Here is a 17991-nt window from a genome sequence, read left to right as displayed (position 1 = left end):
CAGCCTGTGAAATGAAAACCACATTCACAGAAAGACAGACAAAATGAAAAGGCAGAGGACTATGTACCAGATGAAGTGAACAAGATGAAACCTTAGAAAAACAACTAAATGAAGTGGAGATAGACAACCTTCCAGAAAAAGAATTCAGAATAATGATACTGAAGATGATCCAGGACCTCGGAAAAAGAATGGAGGCAAAGATCAAGAAGATGCAAGAAATGCTTAACAAACACCTAGAAGAATTAAAGAACAAATACCTAGAAGAATTAAAGAACAAACAAACAGAGATGAACTGTACAATAACTGAAATGAAAAATACAGTAGAAGGAATCAATAGCAGAATAACTGAGGCAGAAGAACGAATAAGTGACCTGGAAGACAGAATGGTGGAATTCACTGCTGTGGAACAGGATAAAGTAAAAAGAATGAAAAGAAATGAAGACAGCCTAAGAGTCCTCTGGGACAACATTAAATGCAACAACATTTGCATTATAGGGGTCCCAGAGGAGAAGAGAGAGAGGAAGGACCTGAGACAATATTTGAAGAAATTATAGTTGAAAACTTCCCTAACATGGGAAATAGCCACCCAAGGACAGGAAGCACAGAGAGTCCCAGGCAGGATAAACCCAAGGAGAATTGTGCCGAGACACAGACACAGAGTAATCAAATTTACAAAAATTAAAGACAAAGAAAAATGATTAAAAGCAATAAGTGGGGCTTCCCTGGTGGCACAGTGGTTGAGAGTCCACCTGCTGATGCAGGGGACATGGGTTCATGCCCCGGTCCGGGAAGATCCCACATGCCGTGAAGTGGCTAGGCCCATGAGCCATGGCCACTGAGCCTGTGCGTCTGGAGCCTGTGCTCCGCAACGGGAGAGGCCACAACAGTGAGAGGCCCTTGTACAACAACAACAAAAAAAAGAATAAGGGAAAAACTACAAACAACCTACGAGGGAACTCCCATAAGCTGCTCCCTCTCTTCCTTGCACATAGTGATGATCAATAATTTGTTTATTGAATTGAATCCAAGCCTTCCAGGCAACATCAAATCTGATGCTCACAAAGAAAGGGGATAGGAAGCCATACCAGGAAAGGCCCTGAGATGTAAGTCTTCTATTAGTCTAAAGCTAGAGGGTAAAGAAACAAAAAAAGGTAGTTCTGACCAAACAAACGAGGTTATCTGGGGTGAGAAACAATGGAAGACCTTTGTACTTAATCCATCTTTTACCCAACCCTGCTTTTAGAATAGAACTGAACAAAACAACCTCTCAGCAGTGAAAGGACGACATAAAAGGATGCTCTTCATGTTCAACATTGCTACATTCCTTCTCCTACTATGAAAGCAAAGACATTTATAATCATCGCTTCCTGGTTTAAAGATTTCCAGGGACCTATCATGTTGCAAGCCAGTAACTCCATCCAATCTAAGATGACTCATTAATCACTAAGAATCTGAAAAGGTCCTGACAAGAGATCTCTTGACTTCAGAATTGTTAAGATCTCTTTCAATGGCTGGAGGCCAACCCTTACCCAGCTGTTTTCCCTAACAATTCCTGCACTCAGTGCCTTCAGTGCAGAGACACAGTAAGGTCTCTACATCCTTAATATAGGAAATCTTCTGCCTTCACCCAAAGTACCAACCTGACAAATGGCCTACTGGACATCCGCTGAGGAGTCTATAATAGCTGTCTTCAAAACAAATTAAAGAACTTCATTTTCCAATACCATTTCAGGCATAATTACTCTGCTACTAACCATTGCTCTACTCTCATCAAGCTCAAGAAGAAACAGTCTAGGACAACCGCAGGTCCTTTGCAATGGTCATTAATCTTTTAACAATCTTTGAGTATATTGTCAAGAGCTGAGCTGTGACCAAATTACATAACCTTGGTAAAGATTCTAGGCTTCTTGTATCATCTGAGCAAGTCTAATAATCTTCTGCTTAAATCAAGTAAAAAGGCATGACAGATGCAGTCCCAACCTTGGATTGTTTTAAACTAAACCAATGTACTTGGCAGTCACTGTCCAGTACATAAATATGCAATACTAAATAACCCATCCAAAAGATCAAATCATTAGACCACCACTTAGACTGTATTTAGGGATGCTTTTCTACTCACAGTCACCTACAACACTGGACCAAATCAGAGTTTTATTTCGGTCAGGCATTAAGTTATTAAGATTTTTCCTATTTTCTAGAATAAGGGTAATTTTTCCCATCTCACTGGGACAGAATTCAGATATCTCAATCAAGTCCCAAAGTGATGGAGAAGATTCAAGGTTCTTCATGGGCCTTTCAGCCAGTGCTTGTGGGGAGAGGGTCTGGGCCTCCCCGGAAGAGTATAAGGCCATGTCCGACCACGAAGGATGTTGGGAACCTCCTTCTCCCAATAAAGTCTGCTCCCAAAGTCTGGCAGCAGCATAGCTCTCACTGCAAGCAACCCAGAACAGAGAGAAAATTCATTCCTGACTGCAATCCAGCACCAGTCAATGGCTCACTGAAAACCCCTGGAATTTTCGAGAGAGAATCTCGAGGACCTGCTAGCGAGCCCTTCTCTACAGCACCACACTGCACCTGTGTTAAGACAAAGGAGAGCAAAGGAAAGAACATTTGATCTGGTCCTGAGAAGAAATGTTGTCCCCGGGCTGTGACTGGATGTCTCACCCCATCCTTTCCCCGAGGTCCAGGCTGAGGTGGCCCAGTTAATCAGCACTTGTTATCGACTGCAAACCTATACCATGAGGATGCTGGCCATGGTGCTACCAGATGTCTCTGAAATAAATGCCTTCTGAGAATCCAAACTCAAGACAAGGAAAACAGTGTGACTTGGGTGTTTTCTCATTTTGCCTGTCTATCATAAAATTCAGCTAAATTCAGGCCTAACCAGAGTGATTTAAATGAGGTCATCTGCAATGCCTATTCATTCACCTCCTTCAAAATGGTCTTTGCTCTGTTTTGCCCTTTGAGCATGCTATGTTCAGTCTTGTAAACTGCTTCAAACCATATGCTAGAAATAAGATATATAAAATATGCCATTCTTGGGTTAATGTCTTTTTCTTTCCTGGGACAATCTTACCTGCATATGAGTCTATTTTTCACCAAGGCTGTAAAAATCTCCTGAAATAGTTTATGCTGGGGATGTGTGCTGAAATTTCTCTCATTCTTGTAGTTTATACTGAGATGAAACAAACAGAAAAGCATTTTATAGTAAAAATTATTTAGGCTGCCTCAAAATTACCAATGTAGAGAAAGATCACTGTATGCATGAAGATATTGAAGGATTTGGGGGATTCAATGTATCACCAAAGCAAGTATCAGTTGTTAAAACAGGAAGTAGAAATTCGATTATAAAGTTAATAATAAAGATTATAGCATATATATTTCACTTTACCACATTAACTAAATTATTCCCTATAAACATTTAAGAGCTAAAACTGGTGAGAGGGAAGAAAAGGGCATATGGAGAGAAAGAATGATTGGGCCACATGATCTAGACAGCCATGAAACAGGCAGACAAGAATCTCTCCCTTTACTTTACTACCCACAATGGCTCGTGGCCGCTCTAGTTGTTAACACCACTGGACACCATGCATATTTCCTTGTGGTCAACACCACTTCGACTGTGGTTGTGGATTGTGGGTGTGGGTGTGTGTACAACAAAGTTGTGAGATATTCTAGCTTCAGTTTTTTCTTTCCTGATATTACAGCCATCAGAGAGGTTAAAAATAACCCAAAGCATTCCACTTTAAAACTCGGAAAGGATAAGAGGTAATGCACAAAAGGGTCATATCACTATGGAATATACAATACAATATTTTTGTGCCCATTAAAATAGACCAATTTTAAGATCTAGGAGAAATACGCTGGAATTACATGGATGTACCACCTCAGAGGCAGGTTATGTATCCTTATTATTGTCGTTTGTTCTGTTCTGCCTCCACAGTCTTTCAGGTGTCATGGGACTGATTGTGTGTCCCTAAGTTAGCCAGGGCTGTCATTTCTTAGCACATGGACTTGGGCAGACTGAATATGTAACAGTTTTTAAAGAATTTTGTGTTCTTTACCTAAACACGTATTTTAAAAATATTAACTCATGTAACATCATGTGATGTTTGTGGACTATTAAAGTCATTGTCATAAAATAACAGGGAAACAAAACCTAGGCCAAATAAATAAATTATCATTCAAGAATATTTATATATATATATTTAATTTTTAACATCTTTATTGGAGTATAATTGCTTTACAATGGTGTGTTAGTTTCTGCTTTATAACAAAGCGAATCAGTTATACATATACATATGTCCCCATATCTCTTCCCTCTTGCATCTCCCTCCCTACCACGCTCCCTATCCCACCCCTCTAGGTGGTCACAAAGCACCGAGCTGATCTCCCTGTGCTATGTGGCTGCTTCCCACTAGCTGTCTATTTTACGTTTGGTAGTGTATATATGTCCATGCCACTCTCTCACTTTGTCACAGCTTACCCTTCCCCCTCCCCGTATCCTCAAGTCCATTCTCTAGTAGGTCTGCATCTTTATTCCCATCTTGCCCCTAGGTTTCATGATCATTTTTTTTTTTAGATTCCATATATATGTGTTAGCATATATGGTATTTGTTTTTCTCTTTCTGACTTACTTCACTCTGTATGACAGACTCTGGGTCCATCCACCTCACTACAAATAACTCAATTTCATTTCTTTTTATGGCTGAGTAATATTCCATTGTATATATGTGCCACGTCTTCTTTATCCATTCAACTGCTGATGGACACTTAGGTTGCTTCCATGTCCTAGCTATTGTAAATAGAGCTGCAATGAACATTTTGGTACATGACTCTTTTTGAATTATGCTTTTCTCAGGGTATATGCCCAGTGGTGGGATTGCTGGGTTGTATGGTAGTTTTTTAGTTTTTTAAGGAACCTCCATACTGTTCTCCATAGTGGCTGTATCAATTTACATTCCCACCAACAGTGCAAGAGGGTTCCCTTTTCTCCACACCCTCTCCAGCATTTATTGTTTGTAGATTTTCTGATGATGGCCATAGAATATATATATTGATATTTCATGTCATTCATTATTTACATGACACTTAGTGCCAAATGACCTTAACAAACTGTAAAATGGGGAGGACCAGCTCCTGGAAGGAGGGTGGCCCATGACAATATGCAGCTTCTAAGAGGTCTCCATGGCAACAGGAGAGAAAAACAGGGGCTGATACTTTCAATGTGAAAGGGGAGGGTGATGCTTCAACTGAAAGCCTCATGGCCTTGACAACTACAGCCTTCAGCCATCACATCTGCTCACAGCAGGTGCTTCTTTATGCCTCCTCACAACTGGCAAGATATGCACCAGCCAAAAGCTAAAGACTTGTTATCAGCCTCGCCAGGTCAACAGCCTGAGCCACCTCCTCATGGAGCAAACGCTAAATGTATGTCAAGAGGGTATCCTGAAACTCCCACTTCACTTTCACCTGCAGCCATTCAGCCTGCTATTCACACAGTTCTTAAGGGAACAGGTTAAGCACTAACTAAAATTATTAAACTAAGAATCCCCACGGTAAATTTTAAAATGGGTTTTAAATTTTAGCTCCTGTGACAAACTTAAATAAATCTTTGGGCTAATTGGCGGCCCAGGCTGCTGAAGGTAAGGGACATACTGGATTTCTTACCTAAAATTTTCAAGTTCAACGGCTTCTGTGGACTCATGCCACTGACCTCGAGCTCTGTGTCCACCCGCCCTGATGGCAGGCTCAGACTTCGTTATGCTGCTTCTGGCAGTATCGAAGTTAATGGCTGGAAGCTACAGAAATAAAGGCACAGAGGCCTTGAGGATGACAATTCAGCACAGGATAAAGACAGTCACAAAAGCAGAGGGGACAGTGAAGGGAATGAGTGTTTCCCCAAGCCAACAATGAACAAGTTAGCTATGTCAAATGTAGGGGTTTTCCAAGATTTAGACATCCTTGACTTAAACATTTACTCTCTCTATCTTATGCTGCTTTTTCTTCATAGCTTGTAACGCCACCTGATATCTTACAGTTATTTATGTATTTTCAGTCTCCTTGGTTATACTGTCAGCTCGACACAAGCAGGAGCTTGCCTACTGCTGTTCAATGTTGTATCCCTAGTACCTTACACAGTCATGGGGATCTAGACCTGGGGGAGGCCTGGGCATTAGGCGCTTTTGCAGCTTCTTGGGCAATTCAAACGTGCAGTCAGAACAGAGAGCTGACAGATACAGCTAGAAACTATCTGGCCTAGAGTGGAGCCCCAAACTGAGAATGAGTCATCTTTACTCATTCTTCATCTCTACCAGTCACATACACTGCTTGCCAACTGTTAGAGTTATAAAGGTAAAGAGATTCTATCACTTTTAATCAGTCTGAATATCCTGATTCCTCAATCATGTTTATAAAAGTCATGAAAATATATTTTAGAAGTAACCATAAGAAAAGGAAAAATTTACATTAACTAAAACAATTTGAGTATGCCCCCATTTACAATATTAACTGGTAATTATGTATATAGTAAATTGTGATGTTATCAGTATTCAAGTAGTGTCACTTACCAACATTTACCTATAATTGGGATAACCCTGAGAATTGTTTCTTGTACCACAGTAAAGCTGAACGAAGTGCAGACAAATACCCTATTCTTTCCAAAGTACAAATGAGGAATGTTCTATAATTAGCTAAGTTTTTACAGATGAGGTACGGAAAGCATAGTATAACAAAATAAACTTTTATTTTCAGTAAATCATTCTGTCCTATATATTATAATTATCAAATAATGTTACAATATGCTGTGCTTGTTGTCCTATTTCATCAAAGCATTTGATAGAAGTCTGCATAAAGACATGGTTTCCTCATCTAAAGAGAACATGCTGGACTTCCCACAAGGCAGTCAGCTGATAGATAACATTCGAATAAGGACGTTCTTTAATAGGAAGCAAACCTTTCTTCATCATATGCCACCCATAGTTGAATTCTCAAAATATTAATAATAAATCTTATATCCTGTAAAACTACATTTCTATCTCAGTTCAGTGGGCCAGTCCACAGCCACCACAAGACAACAGGCCACAGGCACTTGAGGCACAATGCCCAGTGGTTAAGAGAACGAACTCTAGGCCAGATGCCCTGGGGTGAAATCTACTCTTAGACAGCTGCATGATCTTGAAAGTTACTTAATCTCTCTGTACATCAGTTTCCACATCATTACAATGAAAATCGTAATAATTCTATGTAGTTCAAAGTTATTATGAAAACTAAATGACTTAGAATTTGTAAAGCACTTGCTATGTGCCAGGCATAGTTCTCAGTGCTTTATACTCTTTTAATCCCCCAAATTATTCTCATTGCACAGATGAATTTGCTAAATAAATGAGATTTGACCTTCCAAATTAGATGATTAGATGTGATAACCCAAATGATGCTAGGCATGAAGTCAGAGCAATGAGCAGATTGTCCTGTGTTACTCAGGACGTGGAATGATGCAGCAAACAAGAAATAGGTTTTCCAGGCCCAAGGGCTCTCAAACCCCCTTGCCATCACCATAACTGCCAGAATAGTGACTGCCATAGAGAAGGTAGCCAGCACAGAGGGAACAAGCCCAGTGCACTCCAGGGAGAGGGCAGAAAGCGGCAGCAGCTTGCAGCCATTCCCTTTGGCAGCAGCACGGGCAGCTGGTGTTGGGAATCCACTCATGCACACGCAGTGGATGAGAAAGACTTGACATCTATAGTTGCAAAGACCAGGAACTTAACAGGAGAATCTTTAAGCAACCATCCTTCTTCAAATAAAAGTAACGTGAGGTTGAAACCCAGTTCAAAGCTTAGAGCCTTTTCTCTTGGCTCCCCAGTCCCTTAGGGTCTTTGTGAATCCTTTATCTACCACATAAGTAGGTCTAGTGAAATCTCACCACCTGGAATAGCCACAGTCGGGGTATCCAGAGTGGAAGGGCCAGATGAACAGCCCCTTACAGACTTCTGTCATGTTAAGCCATTAGTTCTGTTAAGATACACTACATCCGATGGGTTATTTTGGGCAACTCAAAGTCTGAATTTTCAGCATCATAAATGTAGCATAACACAAATTCATATAGATAATTTAAAAGTGTGTCCCTTCCTACGAGTAACAGACTTATAGGCTCTCAGATTTTAAAACTTCCTCGAAAGGCACAGGATTCAGCCACCAATCATCATCACCATCATCACCACCATAATCATCATAATGATCATCATCATCATCATGATCACCATCATGACCATCATCATCACCATCAACACAGATAACACTTGTGTGGTAGTTACCACATGCCAGGCACTGTTCTAAGTGTTTTGCAGGTTTAAATCTATTTAAACCTCATAATGACCGTATGAGGTAAATACCATTTTATGGTGAGAGGACTAAGGCATAGAGGGCTAAGTGACTTAGGGCCTATAGTTCACAAAAGGCACAGCTGGGATTCAAATCCAGGCAATCGCCCTTCCTCTCCAACACTCTCAATTCTCCAACATCTCTGATGTATCGCCAATGATGAGAAACACTATCTTGTGTCAGCCCATTTGCTTTTCAGAGTCCTACTCTTGCCCAAGGTTTCCTTCAGGCTGAGATGAAAATCTGTCCCCCTGTGTTCTTTCCCTGTCTTTCAGCCCAGCATCATCTCCTTTTACAACGTTAGATTTGACTATAAGTCCACATAAAATAAATAAACAAAAACTTGGGGTGAATAAAAACAACTTCCCAAGTTGTAGGTGCATTAAACTGGTCACCCATCCCAGAAAGCATGCAGTGTAAGCATGCATCCACTCCTGCCCAGGAGCATGCTGCGGACACAGCTGCTGACCACTTTTCAGGGCTCAGCACACACAGCTCCTGGAGATCACCTGCCCCAGCCTCCCTGGCAGAGCCAGTCACTGCCTCCCCAGTGGCATTACTGTGCCAATCACTCTTACAGCACTTATCATAATCTCATACTACATCTGCATGACACATCAGCCTTTCCCCCTGAAGTTGGCCACCCTGAGGGCAACCTCACATCTGTCTGTCTTTGTGTTCTTAGCACCTCTCACAGATCCAATGGGAATGGGATACCTACTTTACCTACTGTGGAATGGGAAGCTCACTTTATCCCCAGTCTCTTTGCTAAACTGATTCATCTCCAGACAAGTTCATTTGCTCAGCGCGTGTGTTGCAGACACATCACTTGCCAGATGTATGAGACACTGGGTATATAGTGAGCAGGACAGCCACAGCCTCTTCCTTCTCAAAAAGTTTACAGCCCAATGGGGGGGGGGGTCGGGGGTCAACTAGCACTAGAACACACAGCAAAATGAGTGAACAAGGGTTTGTTGTGGTAGAAAGTAAAAGAGAGATAGGGTGGGTCACGGACCAGGATGCCCGGAGTATTCCAGAGTATTCCAGGCAGATTTTTGCACAGGCTGGAAGGCAGAGAAAAACTGCATGTGCTCTAGAAAGTGGCAGGTCCCTGAGCAGCTTGAGTAGCCTGAGTGGAAAGGAAAGAGACTAGAGATTCAAGTGAAGGACCTTCCTAAAAATTTGATCATGTCACTTCTGCCTGGAAATTTCAACCTTCTCTGTTGCTTATGTGATAGATACAAAATTTGTAGATAGGCCTTCAGACATTGTACAGTTTCTTACAGCTTTATTTATCACTACTTTCAACAGAAATGTCTAGTCACCATTTTGCTTCAGTGCGTGTTATTTTCTTTCCTTCAGATATCTGATTATTTTACTCGCTTCACCCAGACTGCCTTTCCCATCAATTCCACCAGAGGACAGGCAGCCCATTTTCCAAGAACCATGTCCTTTCCTGTGACTTGAGCTAAAAGTGGCCTCCTCATCCTCCTCAGAATCCACCCAGCCACTGCCCGTGCCTCTCCTACAGGATTCAAATGTCCACTGGCTGGGGAAACCATAACTGCCATTCCTAGTCCTGGTGTCTCAGAGCACAACAACAGTGCCTTAGGCTTTTTCTTTCCACAGCATCTATCAAGACCTCTTTTATTTCAAGGCAATTAATGGGCCTGTAATGAATTCTTTTTCTATCTTTCTTTCATCTGTTTTTTTTTTCCTAATTGCAAACCAATTTCTCAGCTCCCTATGGTTTTAAATGTAGGAAAAAAAATTAATTCCAGCTCAAGGCAAATTATTTCAAGACTTGTGAAAACCTCTGGTGAAACCTCCAACCAACTTTATGATTTTACTTTGCTTCAACAACCCCGGGGCAATTCTTTTTCTTGAAGTATTTGGTTTTACTGGATTATGATTATTCTTACCCTGTTTAGGATGAAGGGGCTCCTCTGCCTCAGTGTGTCTCTGTCCCCACTTCTGTGACAACAGAACTGTCCTCAGAACAGCAGTCTCTAAGGTGGTGAAGCAAGGTACGCAGAGACTCACAGAGCAACCGGGATGAGAGCGAAAGTAGAACACAGGAACAGACGCAACAATGAGGAAGGGCTTGGCTCATTAGAAATTCAGATGAAGGACATCCAGTTCTTGTAATTCTCTGCCCAAACCCACAAAGTACACTTCCCTCTGCAACTGCTTAATTAGCCGTCTTGGTTCATTTGCAAGTGACAGGTCAGGTCTTGTTAGAACAGAAATTCAGGTGAGTGGGCCTTAATCCTCAGGCTTCCCTTTTCAAACTGACTGCTAAAAATCTTAGAGCCTAATGTGTGGCCAGCTTGCATATTTTGATGGTCATTTCCTCTGGACTCTGAGTCTACTTTGCTCCCAAACCTTGTTTTTCTTTTATGATAATCTGAGTACTTTACATATCTTCATAAGCCACCTTACACTCTTTCTGGAGCAATCAAGATATAAACAAATTCTTGATTTATCCTCTCCAATATCTTTCTTCTCCTATAAATGTCTCTGCATTATTTTACAGAAAGGAGAACAGGGTGTTTAGAATAACATTTATTATTTCAAAATCACAAATGCATGAAAGTTTTATAAACAGAATTAAGAATGAATTTTGTCACCCTCAAGACATTTATATAAATGAGCAGTTATTTTCATTTTTTCTTAGAACTATGCACTTTCTGAATAATTCAAGCATTGCAAACATGCATTTTTAAATGTGTGAAATATTTTACAAAAAGATATGCCATGTGAACTTTTCAGACAACAGATTGTAAATTCTAAAATTGGTTAAAGGGCGGAAAACTCTTAAATTTACTTTACGCCTGCCAGCTGTTAGCAAGGGAGTGGTGTTGAGAGAAGGCACAACAGATCCAGCGAGCATGGACTTCAAAACTGGACAAGCAGAACCCACACCCACCACTGGTGTCTCTTTTACACTAGCCAGGTGGTTATACGTACCCATGAGGTCATCTAACTTTTAAGTTACAATTAAATTTGGTGAAAACTGATCAAGAGCTCACCGAATAGAGTATACAGTGAATAGGAAGCAAAAGTCAAAGTTGGAAACGTATAATCTCTCAGGAAATTAGAAATGTAGACAAGTCTTTCCAAAGCACAGAAAAAAATAATGCTACAATGTTGAAAGAAGGTACTTTGGGAAGAAAGGGATCACTTCTGGAATGGAAGATAAAGGAAAGCTTTTTTATGGTGGTGCTATCATTAGATCTTGGTCCTGGAAATAGGTAAGATTTTATAGAAAAGAAACTTGGGAGAAGGACAAATTTGAGAAAAAGCAAAAAGTAGAAATATTTGACATTCTGGTTACATCTTAGGATGTACAGTGAGAAAGAATGGAAACTATTGATACACCAAATCTGTATGCTGAGTCACTGTGCTTCCTTTACTAAGAAAGAGTGAACTTGATGTGTGGCACCCACTCATGATTATCAGTGAGCAGTAGGCCAGGAAGACTGTTTTAGCCATGTGGAGATGGACAAAGAGTAAGTGATGCTGAAATAGACAGGTGAGAAGAAGAGAGTTCCTGGGGTGAGGGTGGGGTTATAGGCTTAAAAACAGAGAAGAAGGAAGAGGAAAAAAATATTTTAAGGCCATGTTTTCTTCAAATCAATGCTTATCCAGCTATTTTTTGAATTTAACTTCCCAAGTCATTTAAAAGATATCTCAGTGGTTAGAGGCACACATTGCAAAGATGGAGTATTTGGTTAGCTCTGTACCTACCATTAGTTGGCTGTATGATCTCGAGAAAGCCATTTAACTTCTCTGTGCCTCAACTGGAGGAGAAGTGATGGGGTCGACCTGTGCCCCCGGGAGGAGACACAGAAGAGGAAGATAATATCACGGGTGCAGAGATCCTCCTTGGGGAGTGAGGGGTTCGAACCACACATTGGGAACCCCGGACCTGGGGGCCGACACTGGAAAGATGAGTCCCCTTAGCTGATTTGAAAACCAGTGGGACTTACAGGAGGGCTGTAAGAAACCAAGACTCTGCCCATGAAGAGCATTCACACATTTGCTTACTCATGGGAACAAGGCAGAGGAAGCAGATTGAAACTGCCTGTGGCTCCGGCTGGTTTCCTGCGACCACCCCAGTGCACACCCCAGCCCGTGCTGCATGCCTGCTCTAGCCCCTCTAGATCCAGCACAGTCCCCCACTAGAGTGAAGGTTGCCATAGTTGAGGAGGGTTCACACTTGGAGGGGGACAGAGCCAGCTTGGATCCAACACAGCATCCAAACAGAGTGAGGGTGGCCTTTACTGGCTTTCACAGAGGCGGTGGGTCTAGCTTAGACCCAACCCTCAGGGCTTCTGCTCCAGCAACTCGGGCCCCACCTTGCCCCTGATAGAGCAGTGATGGCCACTAAGTACAGGAGAAGCCCTGGCTCACACATGGCTCTGGCTCTATCCCCTCTGTCTCCAGCCCCACCTCCAACCATAGCGAGAGCTGCCAGCACACTCTGCGGGAAGACATGACCTCAGGCTCACATCAGATCCAGTGCTCCCACCAAAGCCACTGGGCACACACAGACTGCATAGGTATGCTCCCACACAAGGACATGCCTTCAAGACCGGATTAGGTAACTGTTTCATGTAATTTCACGTGGGAAAAGAATAGATGAACACAGTGAGTATTTTAACAAAAAAAACTAGAAAATATAAAACAGAACCAGTCAGAGCTGAAGACTACAATACCTGAAATGAAAAACACAATACAAGTAATAAACCACAGACTAGACAATACACAAGAATGTATAAGTGATCTGGAAGATAGAATAATAGAAATCACCCAATCAGAACAGCAGAAAGTAAAGCAAATTTAAAAAGTGACAATTGAATAAGGGACCTCTAGGACAAACATCAAGCATACTAACATCTGCATTATAGAGATCCCAGAAGGAGAAGAGCGAGAGACAGGAGTCAAAAATGTATTTGATAAAATTATGGCTGAAAACTTCCCAAACCTTTAGAAAGAACAGATATTCAGGTATGAGAAGCACAGAGGGTCCCAAACAAGATGAACCCAAAGAGACCCACACCAAGGCATATCATAATTAAAATGGCAAAAGTTCAAGAGAAAGAGAGAATTCAAAAGGCAGCAAGAGAAAAATACAGTCACATACAAGGGAACCCCCATAAGGCTCTCAGCTGATTTTTCTGCAGAAACTTTGCAGGCCAGGAGGGAGTGGCAGATATATTTAAAGAGCTGAAAGTAGAAAAATCTAAAACCTAGGATACTCTACCCAGCAAGGTTATTATTCACGATTGAAGGAGAGATAAAGAGCTTTTCAGACAAGCAAAAATTAACAGAGTTCATCAGTACTAAAATGACCCTACAAGAAGTGTTAAAGGGTCTTCTTTAAGTGACAAAGAAAAGGCTACAACAAGAAGTAAGAATTTCGAGGAAAGAAAAAAATTCCACTAGTAAAGGCAAATATATAGTATAGGCTGTGGATCAACCACTTAAATAAGCTAGTAGAAAGATTTGAAAAAAGTTGTATAATCAACTATAACTACAACAAACTGTTAAGGGATAAACATGAAGATGACATCAAAAAGACACAACATGGGGGAGGGGAGTAAAAAATGTAGATCTTTTAGAATGTGTTTGAACTTAAATAATTATCAGTTTAAAACAAGTAGATATAGTTATAAGTCAACATATATATAAACCCCATGGTAACCACAAATCAAAAACCTACAATAGGTACACAAAAACAAGAGAGAAAGTAACACAAATATACTACTAAAGAAAACCATCAAACCGTAGGGAAAGAAACAAAAAGAAGAACAGAGAAGAACTACCAAAACAACCAGCAAACAATGAACAAAATGACAATAAGTACACACCTATCAATAATCACTTTAAAAGTCAATGGACTAAGTGCCCCAACCAAAAGACATATGGTGGCTGACAGGATAAAAAAACAAGACCCATCTATATGCTGCTTAGTGAAGAAATGCACTTCAGAGCTACAGACACCAACAGACTGAAAGTGAAGGGATGGAAAAAAATATTTCATGGAAATGGAAACGACAAGAAAGCTGTTGTAGCAACACTCATATCAGACAGAGTAGACTTTAAAACAAAGTCTACAACAAAAGACAAAGAAGAGCATTACGATAAAAGGGATCAATACAAGAAATGGATAAAAATTCATTAACACATACGCACCTATTATAGATGAACGTAAATATATAAAGCAAATACTAACAGGCATAAAAGGAGAAGTTAACAAGAATACAGTAACAGTAAGGGACTATATTACTGTACAGTGGGGACTTTAACACCTCACTTACATCAATGGACAGATCACCCAGAGAGAAAATCAATAAGGAAACAGTGGTCTTAATCACACATTAGATCAGTTGGACTTAATAGATATATACAGGACATTTCATCCAAAAACAGTAGAATATATGTTATTTTCAACTACACATGGGACATTCTCCAGGATAGATCACATGCTAATCCACAAAACAAGTCTCAACGAATTTAAGAGGATAGAAATTATATCAAGCATTTTTTCTAACCACAATGGTTTGAAACTAGATATCAATTACAGGAAGAAAAATAGAAAAACGAACACTGGAGAGTAAACAACATGTTACTAAAAAAATCAATGGGTCACTAAAAAAAAAAAAAACTCAGAGGAAATTAGAAAATACCTTGAGACAAATGAAAATAAAAACACAATTTTCCAAAATCTATATAGGATGCAGCAAAAGCAGTTTGAAGAGGGAAGTTTATAGTGATACGGGCCTATCTCAAGAAACAAGAAAAACTCAGATAAACTACCTAACAATTCATCTATAGGAATTAGAAAAAGAAGAAGAAACAAGGCCCAAAGTCAGCAGAAGGAAGGAAATAATAAAGATCAGAGAGAAAATAAATAAAATAGTGACCAAAAAAAACAATAGAAAACATCAATGAATCCAATGCTGGTTTTTTTTTTGAAAAGATAAAATTGATAAGCCTTTAGCCAGACCCATCAAGAAAAAAAGAGAGAGGATTCAAATAAACAAAATAAGAAGTGAAAGAGGAGAAATAACAACCAATATCAAAGAGATACAAAAAGTCTAAAGAGAATACTTCAAACAGTTATATGCAAACAAATTGGAAATCCTAGAAGAAATGGATATATTTCTAGAAATATACAATCTTCCAAGACCGAATGAGGAGGAAATTGACAACCTGAACATACAGATCACTAGTAGTGAAATTGAATTAGTAGTTTAAACAATTCTCTGCCAACAAAAGTCCAGGACCAAACAGGTTCACGAGGGAATTCTACCAAACTTTCAAAAAAGAGCTAATGCCTATCCTTTTCAATCTACTACCAAAGATTGAAGAGGAGGGAACACTCCAAAATTCATTCTACAAGGCCATCATTATTCTGATTCCAAAACCAGACAGAGACACTACAAAAAAAGAAACATACAGGCCAATATTTCTGATGAACATAAATGCAAAAATTCTCAACAAAACATTAGCAAACCAAATTCAATAATACATAAAAGGGTCATACACCATGATCAACTGGGATTTATTCCAGGGTCACAAGGATATCTGCAAATCAACTAATGTGATACACCCCATTAACAAAAGGAAGGATAAAATTCACATGATCACCTCAATAGACTCAGAAAAAGCATCTGACAAAATTCAACATCCATTCATGATAAAAACTCTCATCAAAGTTGGTATAGGGAACATATCTCAACATAATAAAGATCATATATGACAAACCCACACCTAACATCATACTCAATGGTGAAAAGCTGAAAGCTTTTCCTCTAAAATCACAAACAAGACAAAGATGTCCACTCTCCTCACATGCATTTAACACAGTATTAGAAGTTCTAGCCACAGCAATCAAACAAGAAAAAGAAATAAAAGGCATCCCAATTGGAAGGGAAGAAGTAAAACTGTCAGTAGTTGCAGATAACATGATACTATATATATATATATAAAACCCTAGAGTCTCCAACCAAAAACTATTGGAACTAATAAATGAATTCAGTAAAGTTGCAAGATACAAGATTAATATACAAAAAATGTTGCTTTTCCATACACTAATAATGAACAATCAGAAAGAGAAAACAAGAAAACAATCCCATTTAAAATTGCATCCAAAAGAATAAAATACATAGAAATAAACTTAACTGAGGAGGTAAAAGACTTATACTCTAAAAACTATATGACATTGACATGGGGAGGGGGAAGGGTTAGCTGAGACAAAGTAAGAGAGTGGCATGGACATATATACACTACCAAACGTAAAATAGATAGCTGGTGGGAAGCAGCCTCATAGCACAGGGAGATCAGCTCAGTGCTTTGTGACCACCTGGAGGGGTGGGATGGGGAGGGTGGGGGGGGAAATGAGGGAGGGGGGAGATGTGGGGACATATGTATGTGAATGGCTGATTCACTTCGTTATAGAGCAGAGACTGACACACCATTTTAAAGCAATTATACTCTAATAAAGATGTTAAAAAAAAAACAACTATATGACACTGATGAAGGAAATTGAAGACACCACAAAGAAATGAAAATATATCCCGTGTTTGTGGATTTTAAGAATTAATATCATTAAAATGTCCATACTACCCAAGCAATCTACAGAGTTAGTGGAATCCCTATCAAAACACCTATGATATTTTTCACAGAACTAGAACAAATAATCCTAAAATTTGTATGGAACCACAAAAGACCCTGGATAGCCAAAGCAATCTTGAGAAAAAAGAACAAAGCTGGAGGGATCAAACTCCTTGACTTCAAACTGTACTACAAAGCTACAAGTGATCAAAACAGTATGGTATTGGCACCAAAAAAGACACATAGATCAAGAGCCCAGAAAAGAACCCACAAACTTACAGTCAATTAATCTATGACAAAGGAGGCAAGAATATACAATGGGGAAAAGACAGTCTCTTCAATAAGTGGTGTTGGGAAAACTGAACAGGTACATGTGAAAGAATGAAATTAGAACATTTTCTCACACTATATACAAAAACAAACTCAAAATGGATCAAAGACCCAAATGTAAGACTGGAAACCATAAAACTCCTAGAAGAAAACACTCCTTGACATAACCTGTAGCAATATTTTTTTGGTTCTGTCTCCTAAAGCAAAGGAAACAAAAGCAAAACTAAACAAATGGGATATAATTAAACTTAAAAGCTTTTGCATAGCAAAGAAACCATCAACATAATGAAAAGCCAACCTACTGAATGGGAGAAAATATTCACAAATTATGATGACCAGTAAGGGGTTAATATCTAAAATATATAAATAGCTAATACAAATCAATATCAAAAAAACAAACAATCTGATTAAAAAATGGGCAGAAGACCTGAATAGACATTTTTGCAAAGAAGACATACAGATGGCCAACAGGGACATGAAAGATGCTCAACCTTGCTAATCATCAGGGAAATGCAAATCAAAACCACAATGAGATATCACATCACACCCATCAGAATGGCTCTCATCACAAAGACAACAAATAACAAATGTTGGCAAGGATGTGGAGAAAAGGGAACGTAAACTGGTGCAGCGACTATGGAAAACAGTATGGAGGTT

At 39.7% G+C, this 17991-nt stretch overlaps 1 protein-coding gene across 1 annotated transcript in view; it reads right to left on the bottom strand.

Annotated features, from left to right (window-relative positions):
• NEK10 (NIMA related kinase 10) overlaps nucleotides 1–17991 on the bottom strand; it is a gene marked incomplete at its 3' end in the record, with an annotated part of 225272 nt that overhangs the window by 190833 nt on the left and 16448 nt on the right. The window contains 2 exon segments of the mRNA XM_081247364.1: nucleotides 3077–3175; nucleotides 5671–5801. Of these exon segments, the coding sequence (XP_081103490.1) occupies nucleotides 3077–3175; nucleotides 5671–5801 (230 nt within the window).

This window comes from Mesoplodon bidens, assembly GCF_964165515.1.
Source record: "Mesoplodon bidens genome assembly, chromosome: 10".
NCBI lineage: Eukaryota > Metazoa > Chordata > Mammalia > Artiodactyla > Ziphiidae > Mesoplodon > Mesoplodon bidens.
The sequence above is the reverse complement of the archived record's forward strand: the minus strand, read 5'-3'. Positions and strand labels throughout refer to the sequence as shown.